The 19,755-nt window shown below is 37.9% G+C and overlaps 1 protein-coding gene across 4 annotated transcripts in view; it reads right to left on the bottom strand.

The window, feature by feature from the left end:
* CEP350 (centrosomal protein 350) overlaps positions 1–19,755 on the bottom strand; it is a 193,870-nt gene that overhangs the window by 148,228 nt on the left and 25,887 nt on the right. For 3 of the 4 annotated variants that reach the window (XM_053607968.1, XM_053607965.1, XM_053607966.1), the window contains exons 2-6: positions 18,335–18,420; positions 16,920–16,966; positions 14,540–14,654; positions 7,853–8,012; positions 2,421–3,037 (exon numbers count right to left, since the gene is read on the bottom strand). In XM_053607968.1, the coding sequence (XP_053463943.1) occupies positions 2,421–3,037; positions 7,853–8,012; positions 14,540–14,654; positions 16,920–16,966; positions 18,335–18,407 (1,012 nt within the window). In that variant the 5' untranslated portion in view covers positions 18,408–18,420. The remainder of the gene's footprint in view (positions 1–2,420; positions 3,038–7,852; positions 8,013–14,539; positions 14,655–16,919; positions 16,967–18,334; positions 18,421–19,755) is intronic. The other variant, XM_053607967.1, reaches the window with a different exon arrangement.

The following is a 19,755-nucleotide window of genomic DNA, read 5'->3' on the forward strand; positions in this document are numbered from 1 at the left end:
AATCCAGTCACCAACTCAAAGAAGTTATATTTAAGATTTTAACCCTAGCTCTTTAGGATTTATTTTTAACTTTCAGGTTTTTGTAAATATTACGTAAGATATGAATTTAAGTTGACAATCGTAACTTTCCCTTAATGGAATAATCTTTTGCATTTCAGAACTATAGAATGAATAAATCTTAAATGTGTAATCTCTATCTTATGGATCTGAAATGAGTAGAGCATAGACTTGGAGTAATCACTATCTGAGAACCAATAACAACATTCTGAACCCTCCATTTGCTATCTGTTCTGCCAACAGTGTGAATGGATGTAGTACACATGTGAGTAAAATGATATGGAAGAATTTTATTAATGATACATAAGACCAATACTGGACAACAGAGCAATTCTTTGGTATTCTAAATTGAAATGGTCACAATTTTATCAGAGATTAGTTAGTATGAAATGCAAAAGTTATTCATTTTTATCTAATTCACAATGGTTATGACTAGCAAAATAAAGTAACACAAAATAAAATTGATAATTGCTACAACTGTACACAGTAAGATTTGTTCCATAGAAAAAATTACTAAAGGTATCTTAGGACTACAAAAAAACTGCAAACTGGTATAAGAAAAATTAGCCTTAGTAGAGAAACAGAAAACAAAATTGATAACAGCAAAGACTAATTTGTTAATGACCTAAAATTAACAGAAGAAACAAAGCTTAATAATACTTTGCTCTGCCTAAGTATACATACAAATTTTTAGTATAAAAACTAAGCTTGGAGGCCAGGCATGGTGGTTCACACCTGTAATCTTAGCACTGTGGAAGGCCGAAGAGGGTAGATTGCCAGAGCTAACAGGTTGAAGACTAGCCTGAGCCAGAGCAAGACCTCGTCTCTAAAAATAGCCAGGCATTTTGGCGGGCGCCTATAGTCCCACCTACTTGGGAGACTGAGGCAAGGGAATTACTTGAGCCCAAGAATTGGAGGTTGCTGTGAACTACGATGCCATGGCATTCTAGAGGGTGACAAATGGAGACACGGTCACAAAAAACAAACAAACAAAAAAAAAACTAAACTTGGCAAAAATATGCACAAAACAAAAGCTACAATGGCAGAGGTTTAAACTGAACAAAAAAATCAGCTCAAACAAAAACTTTACATGCATGATGCTGTGAAATTAACTTCAGGAATATAAAAATAAATGCAGAAAAATAACTACTATTATACATATAGAAACTTGAATTGGCTTAAAAAATAGCTCTGGAAAAGATTTTCTCAATGAAAAATCTATTAATGTTGGTATAAATTTAATTTAAATATTTAGGGTTCTTTTCTTTTCTTTCTTTCTTTTTTTTTGAGCTAGAGTCTCACTCTGTCACCCTGGATAGAGTGCCATGATGTCATCATAGCTCACAACCTCAAACTCTTGGGCTCAAGCAATCCTCTTGCCTCAATCTCCAAGTAGCTAGGACTATAGGTGCCCACCAAAACACTGGCTAGATTTTCTATTTTTAATAGAGACAGGGTCTTCCTCTTTCTCAGGCTGGTCTTGAACTCAAACAATCCACCCACCTCAGCCTCACAGAGTACTAGGATTATAGGCTAAGCCAACCACACCCGACCTAAATATTTGTTTTCTTAAATATGAAAGTAAGAAACCTTTGTGGCAAATCTTGAAGGTTAAAATATCAACAAGATCATGTTGGTGCCAAAATATTTGTATACAAATATTCATTGGAAATTGAATTATCTTTTAAATATTACTTTTGAAATAATTCCTAATAACAATCTAAAACAATGGTAAAATGAGGGCAATATTCTTTCAGTTCTCTGAAAATGGTACTAAATTTTTATTTTCTCTTTTACACTACTTATTAAACATTCATATCGTAATTCTCAAACTATAAGAATCCTCCAAGGTGAGGCCGGGCACAGTGGCTCATGTCTTAATCCTACCTACCACTCTGGGAGGCCAAGGTGGGTGGATTGCCAGAGCTCAGGAGTTATAGCCTGAGCTAGAGCAAGACGTCGTCTCTGAAAACAGCTAGGTGTTGTGGTGGGCACCTGTAGTCCCATCTACTTGGGAGGCTGAGACAAGAGGATTGCTTGAGCCCATGAGTTTGAGGTTGCTGTGAGTTATGACACCCTAGCACTCAACTCCAGGGAGACTGAGTGAGACTTAGTCTCAACAACAAAAAAAGCATCTCTAAGGAACTCACTAAAAATTCCAATTCTGGACCCCAAACCCCATCCCCAGATTCTGACTTAGGTCCCATGTAGGATCTAGGAATCTGCATTTTTAACACATTATCTTAAATAATTTCTTTACATTTGATTTGAGAAACACATCCTGTTATAAAGATGATCCCCTCTACTCAAATATATCCTAGAAAGAAAGAGGAACAAGGAGTTAGGGAGAAAAAGATACGAACCTTTATATGCTGGAGCAGGTGGCGCTGTTGCCACTTTTCTGACTTTTGCTGTAACTGAATTATCAACATTAACAACCATTACTGGATGGTCAATATGACCCAAATTCTGGCCCCGGCCATGTGTTTCTTCTGAGTGTTCCCACTGTTTCCTTATCCGCTCCTTGAGTTTTTCCAGTTTGACATCATGTTGTCGCCGCTTTAAAATATCTAATCTTTGGGAATTGGAAGTACTAGTAGAGGATGGAGAAGAGTCAGATAGCTGTAGCATTTTTGGATCAACATCATTGCCCAGGTTATTCACAGGGGGCTTCAGGTTGTTCTCGTTTCCTTTTGCCCCATTAGGCATTTCTTCCTCAGTTCTCATAGGAGCGCCTACCTTAATCAAACATTCAGAATTCTGCAATGCATCAATTGCTGGTCGATCATTTAAAAACCTAACAACTGTATCATTAATCATAGATGACTGGGAGCTCTCACAGTTATGTATATTCTGATCTTCTTGATTGCTTAAGACCCGGTTACTACTATCAGCCTTTTCTTCATTAATATCAACACAATAGACATGCTTTGACTCCAGATAGCTGGGACTTAAATTGGAAGGTGCACCATGGATTTCCCTGTAATTAAAAAAAAAAAAAAAAATGAGTTCTGTGACTATAGTTAATAAGAATGTATTGTGTACTTGAAAACTGCTAAGAGTAGATTTTAAGTGCTCTCATCACACAAAAAAATGTTATTTATTAAATAGCTTGATTTAGTCATTCCACAATGTATACATAAAATAAAACATGACGCTAGGCAGTGCCTCTGGCTCAGTGGGTAGGGCACCAGCCCCACATACCAAGGGTGGTGGGTTCGAACCTGGCCCCAGCCAAATTGCAACAAAAAAATAGCCAGGCAGACGCCTATAGTCCCAGCTCCTCGCAAGGCTGAGGCAAAAGAATCGCCTAAGTGCAGGAGTTGAAGGTTGCTGTGAGCTGTGTGATGCCACGGCACTCTACCCAGGGCAATAAAGTGAGACTGTCTCTACAAAAATAAATAAATAAATAAAATAAAACATCATGCTGTACACCATAAATATATACATAATTTTTACTTGTCAATTTAAAAATTAAATTTAAAAAATGATTTGAATAAAAATGCAAAAACCAGTCAAACTGAAACCATTCACAAACTAGAGAATTCTTTTTTATTTCTTTTTTTTTGTGACAGAGTCTCACTTTGTCACCCTTGGTAGAGTACCTGTTGTTACAGCTCACAGAAACCTCAAACTCCTGGGCTTTAAACAATTCTCTTGCTTCAGCCTCCCAAGTAGCTAAGACTTCAGGTGCCCACGGCAATGCTCAGCTATTTTTAGAGATAAGGCCTCGCTCTGGCTCAGGCTGGTCTCAAACCTGTGAGCTCAGACAATCCACCCCCCTTGGCCTCCAAGAGTGCTACGATTACTGGTGGCAAAAGCCACCACGCCCGGCCTAAACAGAATTCTATGCTAAAAGCAGAGATCAAAAAGGCCTAAAATTTCAGTAGCTTAGAAATAGTAAAATAACCATTATGAATATTAAGACTCAATGTTCAGGTGGCGCCTGTGGTTCAGCGGGTTGGGCGACAGCTCCATATACCAAGGGTGGTGGGTTCAAACCCAGCCCCGGCCAAACTGCAACAAAAAAATAGCCGGGCATTGCGGTGAGTGCCTATTGTCCCAGCTACTTGGGAGGCTGAAGCAAGAGAATCGCCTCCAGGGGTCCTCAAACGATGGCCGCAGGCCACATTTGGTGGTGTGATTGTATTTGTTCCCGTTTTGTTTTTTTACTTCAAAATAAGATATATGCAATGTGCATAGGAATTTGTTCATAGTTGTTTTTTTTTTTTTTTTAACTATAATCCAGCCCTCCAATGGTCTGAGAGACAGTGAACTGGCCCCATGTTTAAAAAGTTTGAGGACCCCTGGAGCCCAAGAGCTGGAGGTTGCTGTGAGCTGTGACACCATAGCACTCTACCGAGGGTGATAAAATAAGACTCTGTCTCAAAAAAAAAAAAGACTCAATGTTTAATGCCCTCTCTATAAAATTAAATGGTAAATAGCCTAAATAACCTGCATATTATAAAATAAGAAATGTGCAAAAGATGTATAGAGAGATTACCTTAAGAACTTCAGAAAATAAGATTACAGGCTGACCTTGAGAATTCACTTGTCATTTATTATCATCTGTTATTCCTCTATGAAATCTTACATACTAAAAAAGTTCTCAAATATATATGTTATTTCTAAATAATGCACCAAATTAACAAGTAGAAATAATGTAGAGGCACAATAAATATTTTCCTCCAAATAAATGTTAGTAAAGTTAAACCTATTAACCAAAGACATTTTTTTGATAGCTTCAAACTCCGTAAAGTGTATCTAGAAACTCGGGAGTAAACAAAGAAGACTGGGTGGAGCCAAAGTACATATTTCAAAGTCCGTATTCTCTGTTCATAAAAACATTCTTGAAAGTCTTCCTTCAGAAACTATTTTTACTTTATGTATCAGTCAAATTAAGCTTTGTTTTAGAAAAGGAGCTTTTTAAAGACAGATTAATGAAGATAAATAGGCCTCAACAGTGAAAAGAACACATGAAAAAACAGCCAAAAACCCCAGACATAACAACAGTTTGCAATAATCTGCAGTGTCTTAAATAGTGGCCATTAGCCACATGGGGCTATTGAGCACATGGTATGTGGCCAGTCCAAACTGAGAGCTGCTGTAAGGTAAGTTACATTCCAGATTCTAAAGATGTAGGAATATATAAAACATCTTCTTCTGTGTGACTACTAGAAGTGCCTAAATTACACGTGTGGCCCACATTAACAGCTCTATCGTATAGCATTGATCTAGACTACTTCATCACAGAAAGGCATAAATCCCAAAATACCATGAAAATTCTTAAAGCCATGACTCAATTACAACATAACATATGTGTATTAGGAGTGTATGAGCATGTGCATTTTTCTAAGGAGACGGTCAATAGCTTTCATCAGATTCTCCATGACTCAAAAAACTTTAGATCCTGTTCTGAGTAGATTATTAAAAAAGCTGTGCCCAAGATATGAGTTCCATAGCTGCCATCAGAAACAAAGACTAAATTGATTCTTTTCACTACCTTTTTTTCACAAACTAGAGAATTCTTTATTTATTTTATTTTATTTTTTTTTTGCAGTTTTTGGCTGGAGCTGGGTTTGAACCCGCCACCTCCAGCACATGGGGCCAGTGCCCTACTCCTTTGAGCCACAGGCGCTGTCCCTTATTTATTTATTTTTGAGACAGAGTCTCACTATGTTACCTTCGGCAGAGTCACGTGGTGTCACAGCTCACAGCAACCTCAAACTCTTGGGCTTCAGTGATTCTCTTGCCTCAGCCTCAAGTAGCTGGGACTACAGAGGTGCCTGCCACAATGCCCAGCTATTTTCTTGTTGCAGTTGTCATTGTTGTTTAGCTGGCCCGAGCCGGACTCGAACCCACCAGCCTCGGTGCATGTGTCTGGTGCCATAACCACTGTACTATGGGCACCCAGCCAATTTTTCTTGACCAGACTGCAACAACTCAGCTAAAATGATTTCAACCTAACATGAAGAGACTAAAGTAACGGTAGGTTATATATCATGTGCCAATCTCAAAAGGATGAAAAGGATGGCATCTGTAGTTCAGTGAGTAGGGTGCAGGCCAGATACACCAAAGGTGTTCGAACCCAGCCCAGGCCAGCTAAAACAACAATAACAACAAACAGCTGGGCGTTGTGGCGGGTACTTGTAGTCTCAGCTACTTGGGAGGCTGAGGCAAAAGAATCGCTTAAGCCCAAGCATTTGAGGTTGCTGTGAGCTGTGACACTACGGCACTCTACCCAGGGCGACAGCTGGAGACTCTGTCTAAAAAAAAAAAAACAGGGAAGCACTTGTGGCTCAGTGGGTAGAGCACTGGCCCCATATACCATGGGTGGCAGGTTCAAACCTGGCCCCGGCCTATAGTCCCAGCTACTCAGGAGGCTGAGGCAAGAGAATCGCCTAAGCCCAGGAGTTGGAGGTTGGGGGTTGCGTGAGCCGTGTGACGATAGTGAGACAATGTCTCCAAAAAAAAAAAGGGGATGAAAACTGACCAAAAGAAAAAAAACATAATTTCTCACAGTCTTTCATCTCCTCATTTATTAAATATTAAACATATACATATACAAGAGTGTTCACTATATAATTCTTTCAAGTTTTCTATAAATTTGAAAATTTTCATAATAAAATATCAGAAAAATATTTATTCAATACTTAGTGTATGTCAGGCATTAAGCTAATGCTTTGAGAATCAAACAAAATTTAGGCTCTTACATATAGACCAGTGCAATGAGTAGATTTAGAATCAAAATACAATACAAAATGAAATATAATGCTATAAAAGAAGTAACATACTTCTTTTGTGCATGGGAGCACAGAGGAATGACCAACTAGGCTTAAAAAATGGAGTAGGTTTAAAAGAGATTTGGTTATATTATACACAGAAAGTAATAGAAGCTGGGCATGTCTTTATGGCTCATACCTGAAAACCCTGCACTTTGGAAGGCCAAGGCAGGAGAATCATTAAAGGTCAGGAGTTTGAGACCTGCCTGAGGAACACAGTGTGACTCCCATCTTTACAAAAGAATAAATATAAAAATCAGTTGTGTATGGTGGTGCAAACATAGTCTCAGCTACACCGTTGCCTTGGGGTTGAGTGTCATGGCATTATCAACCATGCTCACAGCAACCTCAAACTCTTGGGCTCAAGTGATCCTCTTGCCTCAGCCTCCAAGTAGCTGGAACTATAGGCACCTGCCACAACACCCAGCTAGTTTTTCTATTTTTAGGAGAGTTGGGGTCTCCCTCTTGCTCAAGCTAGTCTTGAATTCCTCAACTCAGGCAATCCACCAATCTCATTCTTCCAAAGTTTAGGATTACAGGCATGAGCCACTGTGGCCCATCCTCATTCATCAATCTTGAACATGCGAGTTGATGAAAAGAGCCATTGGCAACAAAACAATAAACTCATTTTCTTAATGAGAAAGAAATTTCAGGTGACTGATTATTGTTACAAAAAAAAAAGGAAGAAAAATAAGCTAGACAGAGTTCATTATATAAAACACATAGACTGAATGATTTGTTTCTAGGGCACATATTTTATAATAATGATGGCCTCAGGCAAATATTACTATTCCTTCACCCCAAATATTTACCTGTAAAAGAGTATACTACAGTCAGTATTTCATATAAAAGATTTTAGCACTACCTTTTGTGGAGAATGACAAAGGTAATAATACTAAACTATTATATTATTTCATAGACAAAGTGCTATTTAAAACTCAGAAAATAAAATATAATCTTACCACAAATACTACAGGCTAACCCTATTTTATAACTTTTTTTTCAATACTAACCTGTAAGAAACCAAAGGTTCACGAAATTCCACACGATTATTTTTTTTCACATTACTTTCCAGAGTGGTAGCTCTGAGAGGACTACGAGATTTCTCTTTTCGTGATCTAGAGTATTTGGAGGTTAGAGCATTAACCCAAGAATCATCCATGTATCTACCATCTGAAGGAAAAGAAAATCCGTGAGAGCATATGATACTAAATACAATTGTCTCTTAATTTCACTAGGATTTAAGAAAATAATTTAAGTATCTATTATGTCTGCTATCTCTAGTTGGGTATTATTTTAATGGATGGTAAATATTCAGGCTAAACTGTTAAAGTAACTCAATCAATAGAGAAAGACTATATTTGGATAAAACAATGCGAAATCAAATTCTATATATAAAACTCCTAATTTGTCAATGGCACTCACTCACTTAAAAGAGAAGTATCAGGTACAACCCAACAAACTCATAGGTTAAAAAAAAAATCACAGTTTAGGTAGAATACTGGCCTGCAGGTTTTAGCACACCAATTAAGAAACCTCAGAATCAAATACATGAAAGGTAATCAAAGAAATTTTTACACTATGTCAGTTTACAATATATCTGTATGAAAGATATTCCTTTTATGATTTTAAACCTCAACAAAAAATAGATCTTATTAGGTCAACTAAATTTCACTTTCAAAGTGACACAATATACCTATGAATTAAAAAAGAAAACATCAGACATACATGATCCCCTAAACTCAAAATAAAATTCTCACCACTTAAAACAAATGAAAACTCACTGTCAAAGGTGATGCAATGGTGTTAAAATCCCTCACCCAGAGATGATGAAAACACCATCTATAACTGAGGATGAGGGTGCTTCATAACTACTCAATACCAAAAGAACAAAATAAAATGCTAATGAGGTATAGTTTTTAATTTAAAAAAGCAAATAAATATATGGAACTATAAGAAGAAATTAAATTGAAACAAAACCAGCCAGATGCAGTGGTTCACACCTATAATCCCAGCACTTTGGGAGGCAAGGCACCCTTGGCAATAAAGCAAGGTTCCATCTCCACAACAAACAGAAAAATTAGCTGAGCGTGTTGGCGTGCTTCTGTAGTCCCAGCTACTTGGGAGGCTAAGACAGGAGTTTGAGGCTTCATTGAGCTATGATTGCACCATTCACCGCACTCTAGCCAGGAAGACAGAGCAAGACCCTGTTTCTGAAAAAAAATAAAGGGGGGAGGAGGCAAGATGGTCAACTGGAGCCAGCTTTCCACAAAGGTTCCCGTCCAGAAGGAGAGATAAAGGACAGAAGGTTCTCAAGAAAGCTGAAAGTCAGAAGCTGAGCTAAGAAAGAAGATTTGAGGAGTCCACATCATCCCTGCTGAGGCAAGCTGCAACTCCAAAGAAACAAACCAGAGGTACAAAAACCATCGCCAAGAAGATGAGACCCCTCCCCAAGAGAGTGGCTCACTGTATGCTTTCTACAAGTGAGCAGAGTTCAAATCTCCTCTTATTTGATCCCACGTGAGATAGCCACTAACACAGGAACTGCTTCTCCAGAGAGATCTCCCCTGTGAACTTAGGCATTCTCCTGCCCGACATAAAATTAAACAAATGTTCTACTCACAATTCTGAACTCCCAGTCCACCCCATCCCAGCCACCCACTCCCTTACACACACACACACACACCCCCTCCGACACACACACACAGTCTGGAATCTTTCCCCTGCAGAGTCCAGAGTGCTTGACCATTCCTCGAGAGGTCTGGGCATGGCACGGGCCACTGCATGACTGTGCTGAAAACAGCTAACGTGGACAAGGGCAGAGGGAGTCAAGCAAGTGAGGGAGTAACATGGCCCAGCGAGAGCACATGGCTACAGCAGGGCTCATACCCTGGGTTAGATTTTGGAGAAACACTTCCCATTTCTCTTGTCCACTGGATGAGCTGGGCCTCTATCCTGGTAGCTGCTGGCGGAGCACAGCTGGGACAGAGAAGGCACTGGTACACAAAGGCACTGTGTACCACCCACAGCAGAGTGTGGCAGGGATAAAGACACAGTCTCTGGGAGAGTAAGTGCTGTGGCAGGACAAGGCTGGGACAAAAGCACAGACTAGGTGAACGCAGACGATACCTTTGCAGTGGTACTCGCCCACAGATGGCAGTGAACACAACCTGGGGCTGACATTGTTGGTACACTCCCCAGATGCCGTTGAGCACTGGAGGGAGCAGGGCTTCAGATCCATGAGTTTGCTGTGGTGGCACAGTGCAGCACGGGAGGAGGCACTGATTCCCCTTTGTCTCTGACAGGCCCATATCCCTGCCACTTTTGCCCACTGAAGGGAGTCGGGCCACAGCCCCATGGTACTACCACTTCCCGCTGTGGCATAAGAGGGACAAGGTGGCACCAACCCCGCTGGTCTGACTCTTTGGTTGGGCGGGCCTTCCTGACCCCACTGACCACCAGAGGGAGCCAAACTCCAGCCTCCTGGATTTCTGGGTCCCAGCTGCCTGTGGATCTTCACCATCTGGTTGCTGGACACCCTTTTAACACTCACAGTTGAGCACCTGGGATAATTAATTTGGAACTCTTGACCTGGGCTGTCTAACTGGGGACCCTCCAAGATTGAGCCGTGATTGTGTTGAAGTGGCAGGGACGTATTCCCCTCCAATAATTGTCACTGGGGGGATCTCTGTTGCTTATATAGTCCCCCACCTGAGATTCAGCCCAATTCCGCAACTCAGTAGGACTGGATAGAGGCTGGCTGACTATAAGACAGAGCCAGCTAGTCCTATCACACCAAGTAGGTCTTCAGAGTCTCTGGCTGTAGGTCTGAAAGGGATCTTTGTAGGGGAAAAGTCACAATCACTAGTCCCAGTTCTTTGGTAAAGGGCTGGTTAACTACAATTCCTGGAAGCTCCAATCTAATCTCACTCTACCACTTTTAATACCCAAACTGTGGAAAATAATCATGGGGTAGAACCAGAGGAAGAACTCTGGCAACATGAATTATTATAGTAGATCAACTCCCCCAAGGAATGACAAAGGTGATACGTCAGAAGATGATATTCATGAACAAATGGCTGAAATGTCAGAAATAGAATTCAGAATATGGACGGCAAATAAGATGAATAAACTAGAGGAAAAGAGAAATGGAAATCCAAAGAGTTGTGTAAAAGTTTTCTCAAAAAATTAATGAATTCAAAGACAATTACCAAGGATCTGGACAATGAGAAAGGAGACAGCAGAGCTCAAGGGAATGAAAAAGTTACTCGAGGAGCTCTGAAATACAGTAGAATCCCTCAGTAATAGGGTTTATCAGGCAGAAAAAAGGATCTCTGAAATTGAAGACAAAGCTTTTGAACATTCCCAAAAGCTCAAAGAGGCAGACAAATGGAGAGGAAAAACTGATCATTCCCTGAGAGAGTTGTGGGACCACTTCAAAAGATCAAACATTCATCTTATAGGACTTCCTGAAGAAAAAGATGGTCATAAAGGCACAGATGCTCTAACTCCAGGATATTAAGTAGGAGAATTTCCCAAGCATTGCAAGGGATACTGAAATTCAGACAGTAGACAGCTTCAGAACCCCAACACAACTCAATCCAAATAAAGCATCTCCTAGACACATTGTAATTAACTTTGCCAAAGTTAATAAGGCAGAGAAAATTCTGCAAGCAGACAGATGTAAGAAAAGCAATAGCTACAAAGGGAGAAATATTAGAATAACTGCAGATCTCTCAGTTGAAACTTTTCTTTTTCTTTTTTTTTTTTTAGTTTTTGGCCGGGGCTGGGTATGAACCTGCCACCTCCGGCATACCCTACCCCTTGAGCCACAGGCGCCGCCATCTCAGTTGAAACTTTTCAAGCCAGAAGAGGATGGTCATTGACCTTCAATCTCCTAAAACAAAACGACATCCAGCCCAAGATCCTGTATCCAGCTAAACTGAATTTCATTTTGTGATGGAGAAATCAAATACTTTACTGACATACACATGTTGAAGAAATCTGCCATAACTAAACCAGCTCTTCAGGATATTCTCAGACCCATCCTCCATAATGATCAGTACAATGGTCCACCACCAAAGTAAATTTACCCAGAAACTTTTTAACAAAATCTAACTTCCATGGTAGGGAAAGGATTAAAAATATCCACTAGACAATTGAAAAATATGACATCCAAAACACTACCATGCTTATCAATTCTCTCAATTAAAGTGAATGGCTTAAATTGTCCTCTAAAGAGGCACAGGTTGGCTGACTAAACTCAAACCAGACATCTTTTGAATGCAAGAATCTCATCTTACCTTAAAGGATGAAAACAGACTTAGGGAAGGGATGGACATCCATAATTCAGGCAAATGGAAATCAGAAAAAAGCAGAGGTTGCAATTTTATTCACATATACAATAGGCTTTTAACCAACAAAGGTAAGGAAAGATAAGGATGGTCACTTCATATTTGTCAAGGGAAATACTCACCATGAAGAGATTTCAATTATTAACACTTAAGCACCCTACCAGAATGCTCCTTAATTTGACATGAAAAATTTGTTATCTTCCTGCACTATAATAGGTGAGATTTTAACACCCCATTGCCAGTTTTGGATAGATCCTCCAAGAAAAAACTAAACAAAGAAATATTGGACTTAAACTTGACTCTAAAACAAATGGACGTTAACAGACATCTATAGAATATTTCATCCCAACAAAAATGAATACACATTTTTCTCATCAGCCCATAGGTCATCCTCCAAAAGTGATCATATCTTAGGACACAAGTCTAACCTGAGCAAATTTAAAATAGAAATTATTCTTTGTATCTTCTTGGACCATCATGGAAAAAAACTGAACTCAACAGCAACAAGAATCTGTATACTCAAAGGAAGTCATGGAAACTAAATAAACTTATGCTGAATGATAGCTAGGTCAAAGATGAGATTAAGAAGCAAATCACTAGCCAGGTGTTTTGGCAGGTGCCTGTAGTCCCACTCCATGGGAGGCTGAGGCAAGAGAATCTCTTAAGACCAAGCGTTTGAGGTTGCTGTGAACTATGACGTCACTGCACTCTACTGATGGCGACATAGTGAGACTCTGTCTCAAAAAAAAAAAAAAAACAACAGGGCGGCGCCTATGGCTCAAAGGAGTGGGGCACCAGCCCCACATGCCAGAGGTGGCAGGTTCTAACCCAGCCCCAGCCAAAATCTGCAAAAAAAGAAATTTCACTGGGGGAAATGACTCCCTATTTAACAAATGCTGCTGGATGAACTGGCTGGCGACCTATAGAAGACTGAAACTGGACCCGTGCCTTTCACCATTAACAAAAATTGATTCATACTGGATAAAAATTTAAATTTAAGACACAAAACTATAAAAATACTAGAAGAGAATGCAGGGAAAATGCTTGCGGATATCAGGTTGGGAGACTATTTTATGAGGAGGACCCTCCCTCCCTTCCCCCCCCCGCCCCGGGCAATTGAAGCAACACCAAAAATACATTACTGGGATGTGATCAAACTAAAAAGCTTTTGCACAGCCAAGAGCACAGTAAGTAAAGCAAACAAACAACCTTCAGAATGGGAGATTTTTGCAGGTTATGCTTCTGACAAAAGTCTGATAACCAGAATCCATAAGAATTCAAACTAATCAGTAAGTAAAGAACAAATAACCCCATTTCTATGTGGGCAAGAGACTTGAACAGAAACTTCTCTGATGACAGGCGCATGGCCTACAAACACACAAAAAAATGGTAATTATCTTTAATCATCAGAGAAATGCAAATCAAAACCACTTTGAAATGTCATCTAATTCCAATAAGATTAGCCCACATCACAAAATCCCAAAACTACAGATGTTGGCATGGAAGCAGAGAGAAGGGAACAGTTCTAGAATACTGGTGGGAATGCAAGCTAATACAGCCTTTTTGGAAAGAAGTTTGGAGAATATTCAAGGAACTAAAAGTGGACCTACTGTTTGATCCTGCAATTTCTTTATTACATATATACCCAAATGATCAAAAATCATTTTACAACAAAGACATTTGCACCAGAATGTTTACTGCAGCCCAATTCATAATTGCCAAGTCACGGAAGCAGCCCGAATGCCCACTGTCCCAAGAATGGATTAACAAATTTTGGTATATGTATACCATGGAATACTATGCAGCCATAAAAAAGGATGGAGGCTTCACATTTTTTATGTTTACCTGGATGGAACTGGAACATATTCTTTTTAGTAAAGTATCTCAAGAATGGAAAAAAAATTATCCAATGTACTCAATACTACTATGAAATGAGTATATAATCACCTACACATTCATATGAATGGTAAAACATAACTATAGTCTAGAAAGAAGTCAGGAGGGGGGAGTGAAGGTGAAAGACCAGAAGGAGGAAGAGTATTTGGAGGGAACTCAGCTAATGTGCATAATGCAATGATACATTTCAAAACTATTAAGAATAGAGTATAAATGTCTTATGAGAACAAATAAGCAAGCAAGGAGATGGTTATATTAATCAGTTAGATGTAAGCATACCACATTGCATATCAAATCAGCACATTATACCCCATAAATGCATTAATGTACACAGTTATGATTTAATAAAGGAAAAATTAAAATATTTAAAAATAAAGAAAACAAAACTAAACTAACATAAAAAGTTTATATTTAACACATTTGTATCTTTGGCAGTAACTTCATACATACCTTTCCTACTTATTTTTCGGGTTGCACTTGCAGAAGATTTCTTGGCATCCATGACCAAATCAAACACAGCTGTACTTGTCGGAGCTACTTCTAACTTGTTTTCAATGTGCCTCAGCTAAAGTTTAAACACCATTACAATAACACATAAGTTAGTTCTGTAAGCAATCTGCATATCATCAATTTACTTGGTTATTTAAAATTATATTGCCCAATAGCTTCCTCCAAAGTAGAAAAAACTCAGCAATGCTTTCTTAGTTTTTTCATCATTTATTATTTAAGCTATAACACCTTAGACAAGAAAACAAGATTCTGAAGAATATCAAAGAGTCATGTTGAACTATTTTAATTGGTGAGTATTGTTTTTTGTTTTTTTTTTTTACTTTTTTTTTTTTTTTTTTTTTTTGTAGAGACAGAGTCTCACTTTATCACCCTCGGTAGAGTGCCATGGCATCACACAGCTCACAGCAACCTCCAACTCCTGGGCTTAAGCGATTCTCTTGCCTCAGCCTCCCGAGTAGCTGGGACTACAGGCGCCTGCCACAACGCCCAGCTATTTTTTGGTTTGCAGTTCAACCGGGGCCGGGTTTGAACCCGCCACCCTCGGTATATGGGGCCAGCGCCCTACTGACTGAGCCACAGGCACCGCCCAATTGGTGAGTTTTTTAAAAGCAATAATTTAACATTACATGTGGCATACCATTGTACAATATACCCTATGCATTTTTCATACAAAAATAAGACAATTTAGGCTAAAATTTAGGACTTTAAGTATGCAAACAGCTGCAACTTTTTACAGTTTAATGTCTATAAAATAAGTTTCAAAATAAGGACAAACTTCACAAGATAGAATTTAGCTTTTATATACAATTTGCAATAGTCAAATTTTGGTACAACAACCAATGTCCTCAATCACCTTAAAAAGTATTTTTTACTAAATGGTAAACTATTATAAGCATACAGGATAACACTTGGAAGACAAAAAAAAGTGTAAAAAATAAAATTAAAATCACCAAACTTCCATCAGAGATAAACACTTTGTATAAAAATCTGTCTTCTTTTAATTTTTATAGTAAAATGTATTTTAAAAACGTATTTTTAATTATTATTTATATATAAATGTATAAATTTTTATATAACTGTATAGTACATTGGAATAATCCTTTATATATTAATAGTTGTATATTAGATTCCCGCAACTTATATTATTAGCCCCTTATCATCCTAAAAAATTCTTCAAAAACACCAAATAGTTTTGAAAAACAACTATTATTAACAGTTTAGCTCTAAATCAGTTTAGCCCTAAATTAAATTGGAGGAATGAAAACTATTCCTACATTATAAATATATTACATATAATGCTCATGTAGAATGCTATATGGATAGGGCCAAAATTTGACTCTGCTTTGGGATCAAATTTAGATTACAGTATTTTATTCGGATCCATTTTCAAACCAGTTCCAAAGATTAAAGGACAGAAAAACCATAAAAATACTTAAGACAATAACAAATAGGTAGTATAGAACAGAAAACAAAAAAGGATATGTTAAAGGAGTAATTTGCCCAGAGAGAAAATGAAAATGAAAGGGTCTCCTGTTGAAAGGCCTAAGTATCACCTGCCAAATTTGGATTTCTTAACTCCAGACAAGACTGGGCAAAACACAAATGGGAACAAGTTGCTCATAGTCATTATTCGACAGCAGTACAGGCCTACCTCATGTCACAAACATCCAACTTACATATAACTCACATTTAAGTACGGAGGCTATTACAGAAAGTTCCTGTGTTACAAACACCTGACTAACATACGACTCACACTTACGAATGGAGGCTATTACAGGTAATAGGTAAATGTATCTACTTTAATTCACATAAAAATTCAACCTAAAAATAAGCCTAGAGAACCTATCTAGTTCTTAACCCAGGGACTGCCTATAAGAGAAAACAGCCTGTTTTCTTATTACTCCCAAAAAGAAGAGGTAACTCAGACTATTCAAGGAGAACTTGGTTCCTTTCATTTCCTCCCCAACAATAAGCCTCCTAGATAGACATAGTGCCAACTTCCCCAATGCATTCTCTATTTTAATTTTTCACTTCAACATACCAAATGAACAAACTTATTAAAGGTGAATAATAATACAAATGATGTTACTATTTTATATGCCACGGTGTTAATGCTCCTGAAGTACTGTCTAGTTTATGCCATCATTCCTTCAGTTGTCATTTACGGTCACTTTGTAATATATAGTATATAATTTCTTACTAAAAAGTTAATTTTATTTTCCTATCCAAAAAAATCATAGAAATAACTTTAATCTATTCAATCACAACAGGAAATCAATTTTAAACCAGAAATAAATAAATGGAAGCAAAAACTACTTACAGCAGCCTTGGTCTGAGAAAGTGCATCCCATGATGTGGTTGTGTCTGCTGGGAAAAATTGATATTTACTGAATCATAATCTCTGACTTAGATCTTGGAATGTGAATTTTAGTTAAGTTCCCAAATGTGTTCAAAAATCTAAGAACTATTTTATTAAGCAGAACCATTAGGCAAGTGTTTTATTATATTAAGACAAAATATGCTTTTTCTCCTTAACTATCATCCTATAAAGCCAACCTTAAAGTTGAATAGACACTAATACTACTAGTCCTTAGGACAGCTGGCCTGACATTTCCTCCCATACCTCTATCGGACATCTCCAAAAGCAAGCAGTATCCTCAATTTACCACAATGAGCTGACCAAATACAAAGTTTTTTATTGTATTATATTTGTCAAATACAATAAAATTAGAAAAATTAGAAAATTATTTCAAATGCCAATCCAAAGGCGGCGCCTGTGACTCAGTGGGTAGGGCGCTGGCCCCATATACCAAGGGTGGCGGGTTTGAACCCGGCCCCGGCCAAACTGCAACAAAAAATAGCTGGGTGTTGTGGCAGGCACCTGTAGTTCCAGGCATTCGGAGGCTGAGGCAAGAGAATCGCTTAAGCCCAGGAGTTGGAGGCTGCTGTGAGCTGTGATATCAAATGCCAATCCACTTGTAGAAACAAAAGTAAAATCTACCTAATCTTTCAGATAACAGCAATACTTGAAAGCTTCATATTACCCATAAGTCACTCTTCTCCAGGATAAATATTTTAATTGCCTCCAAACATTCATCAGATGACTTAAATTCCAGATCTCTCAAAAACTCAATAATCTTCCTCCAGATGTACTCCAGTTGGTCAATCTCTCTCAAAAAAATATCATTCCTTAAAGTTACCACTAATGTATTACTTAAAAAGACAAAATGAGACAATGTCTTTTGTTATCTGTACATTATAGATCTATAACTATATTAGGACCTACATTATATCATTTAGTGATATTAAGCCAGAATTTCTGAAAACTTTTACAAATACTGGCTGTGTTAAAAAAGAACTCTCTTCCTTTACAAAACAGTTTACCAAAGGAAACCTTTGAAAGTAAGATATCTTATTTATTTCAAACAAAACTGAATTTTAAAATATATCTACTTTTTATAAATCAAAGCGTAAGTATAATCGTCAGAATTAGCTCAGAATTTAATAAACACGACCTTAAACGACAGACTAAGTTCAGTAAACAAAAGAAAATGAAAGCCAAGCACAGTGACATGCACCTGTAGTCCCATCTACTCAGGAGGCTGAAACAGGAAGATCACTTAAACCCAGGAGTTCAAGGCTATATAGTACACTATGATTACACCTATGAATAGCCACTACACTCCAGGTTAGGCAACACAGCAAGACCCCATCTCAAAAAGAAAAAAATCATACCTTGAACAGTATCCTTGCTTTGAGAGTTCCTTGGATTTGGTAAAGGCACCTCTTTTGATCTGCTGCTCCTCATCCTGCCAATTTACCTGCAATCACATCATCAGTACTCACTGAATATCAATATTACAAGGTTAGTAAAGAAAATGCCCTGACTTATCTTGCCTTCAGGGAAGTCGGATCATTTTATCTCTAAAATGTATCTTTATATCCTCTTAGGAGTTTCTGGCAACCTAGTAATTTTATTTTTCCTTAGAGAAATGAACAATTTAAAATTATATAATGGCCACCTCATGCCCATTAGGTTGGCTACTATAAAAAAAAAACAGAAAATAACAAGGGCTAAAGAAGATGTGAAAAACTGAAACCCTTGTGCACTGTTGGTAGAAATGTAAAATGGTACAGTTGTTGCTGTGGAAAACAGTACTGCAGTTCCTTAAAAAATTAAAAATAGAATGATCATAAGATCTAGCAATTCTACTTTTGGGTATATAAGCAAAAGGAATGAAAACAGAGTCTCAGATATGTGTATATCCATGTTCAAAAGGCAGTATTATTCATAATAACTACTGTGGAAACAACCCATTCAACAGATGAATGGATAAAAAAATGTCAGATATACCTAAAAAAAGAAGAAAATTTTGACATATGCTACAACATGTAATAACCTTGAGGACATTATGCTAAGTGAAATAAGCCAGTCACAAAAATATAAATACTATATAATTCCATTTACATGAGATACTTAAAATCGTCAAAATCAGAGACAGAAAGTAGAATGGTGGTTACCAGGGCAGGTGGCTGCCATGAGGAAGATGGAATGAGAAGTTATTGTTTAATGAGCACGTTGTTTAATGGGTATAAAGTTTCAATTCTGTCAACATGGAAAGAGTTCTGGAGAGGAATGGCAGTGATACATAATATGGATGTACTTAATACCACTAAATTGTACACGTGAAAATAACATGGTAAATTTTACCATCAACTTAAAAAAACGGAAGTCATTATCATGACTCACAGAAAAGGATGATGGCCTTATGGTTAGATAGCTTGGCAATAAAATCATATTATATTTTCCTATCAGTATGGTAGAATTATTCTATTATAAAAGTCACATAACACAGGAAGTGTGCAAAATACAGGTAGAAAAACTTAGCCCTACTCCCAAACTCCTAACATAACTATTAAGATTTTTGCATGTTCCCTTCTATTCTAATTTTATTACTGCAATTTCAATTTTTTTTAATTAAATCATAGCTGTGTACATTGATATGATCATGGGGCATCATTCACTAGCTTCACAGACTGTTTACCAAGTTTCACATATACCCTTGTAAGATGCACCCCTGGTGTAATCCCACCAATCCCCTTCCCTCTACCCCCCTCCCCCCTCCCTCCCCTCCCTTTCCCCCTTCCCCCTATTC

This window comes from Nycticebus coucang, chromosome 10 (genome assembly GCF_027406575.1).
Source record: "Nycticebus coucang isolate mNycCou1 chromosome 10, mNycCou1.pri, whole genome shotgun sequence".
In the NCBI taxonomy this organism is placed as follows: domain Eukaryota; kingdom Metazoa; phylum Chordata; class Mammalia; order Primates; family Lorisidae; genus Nycticebus; species Nycticebus coucang.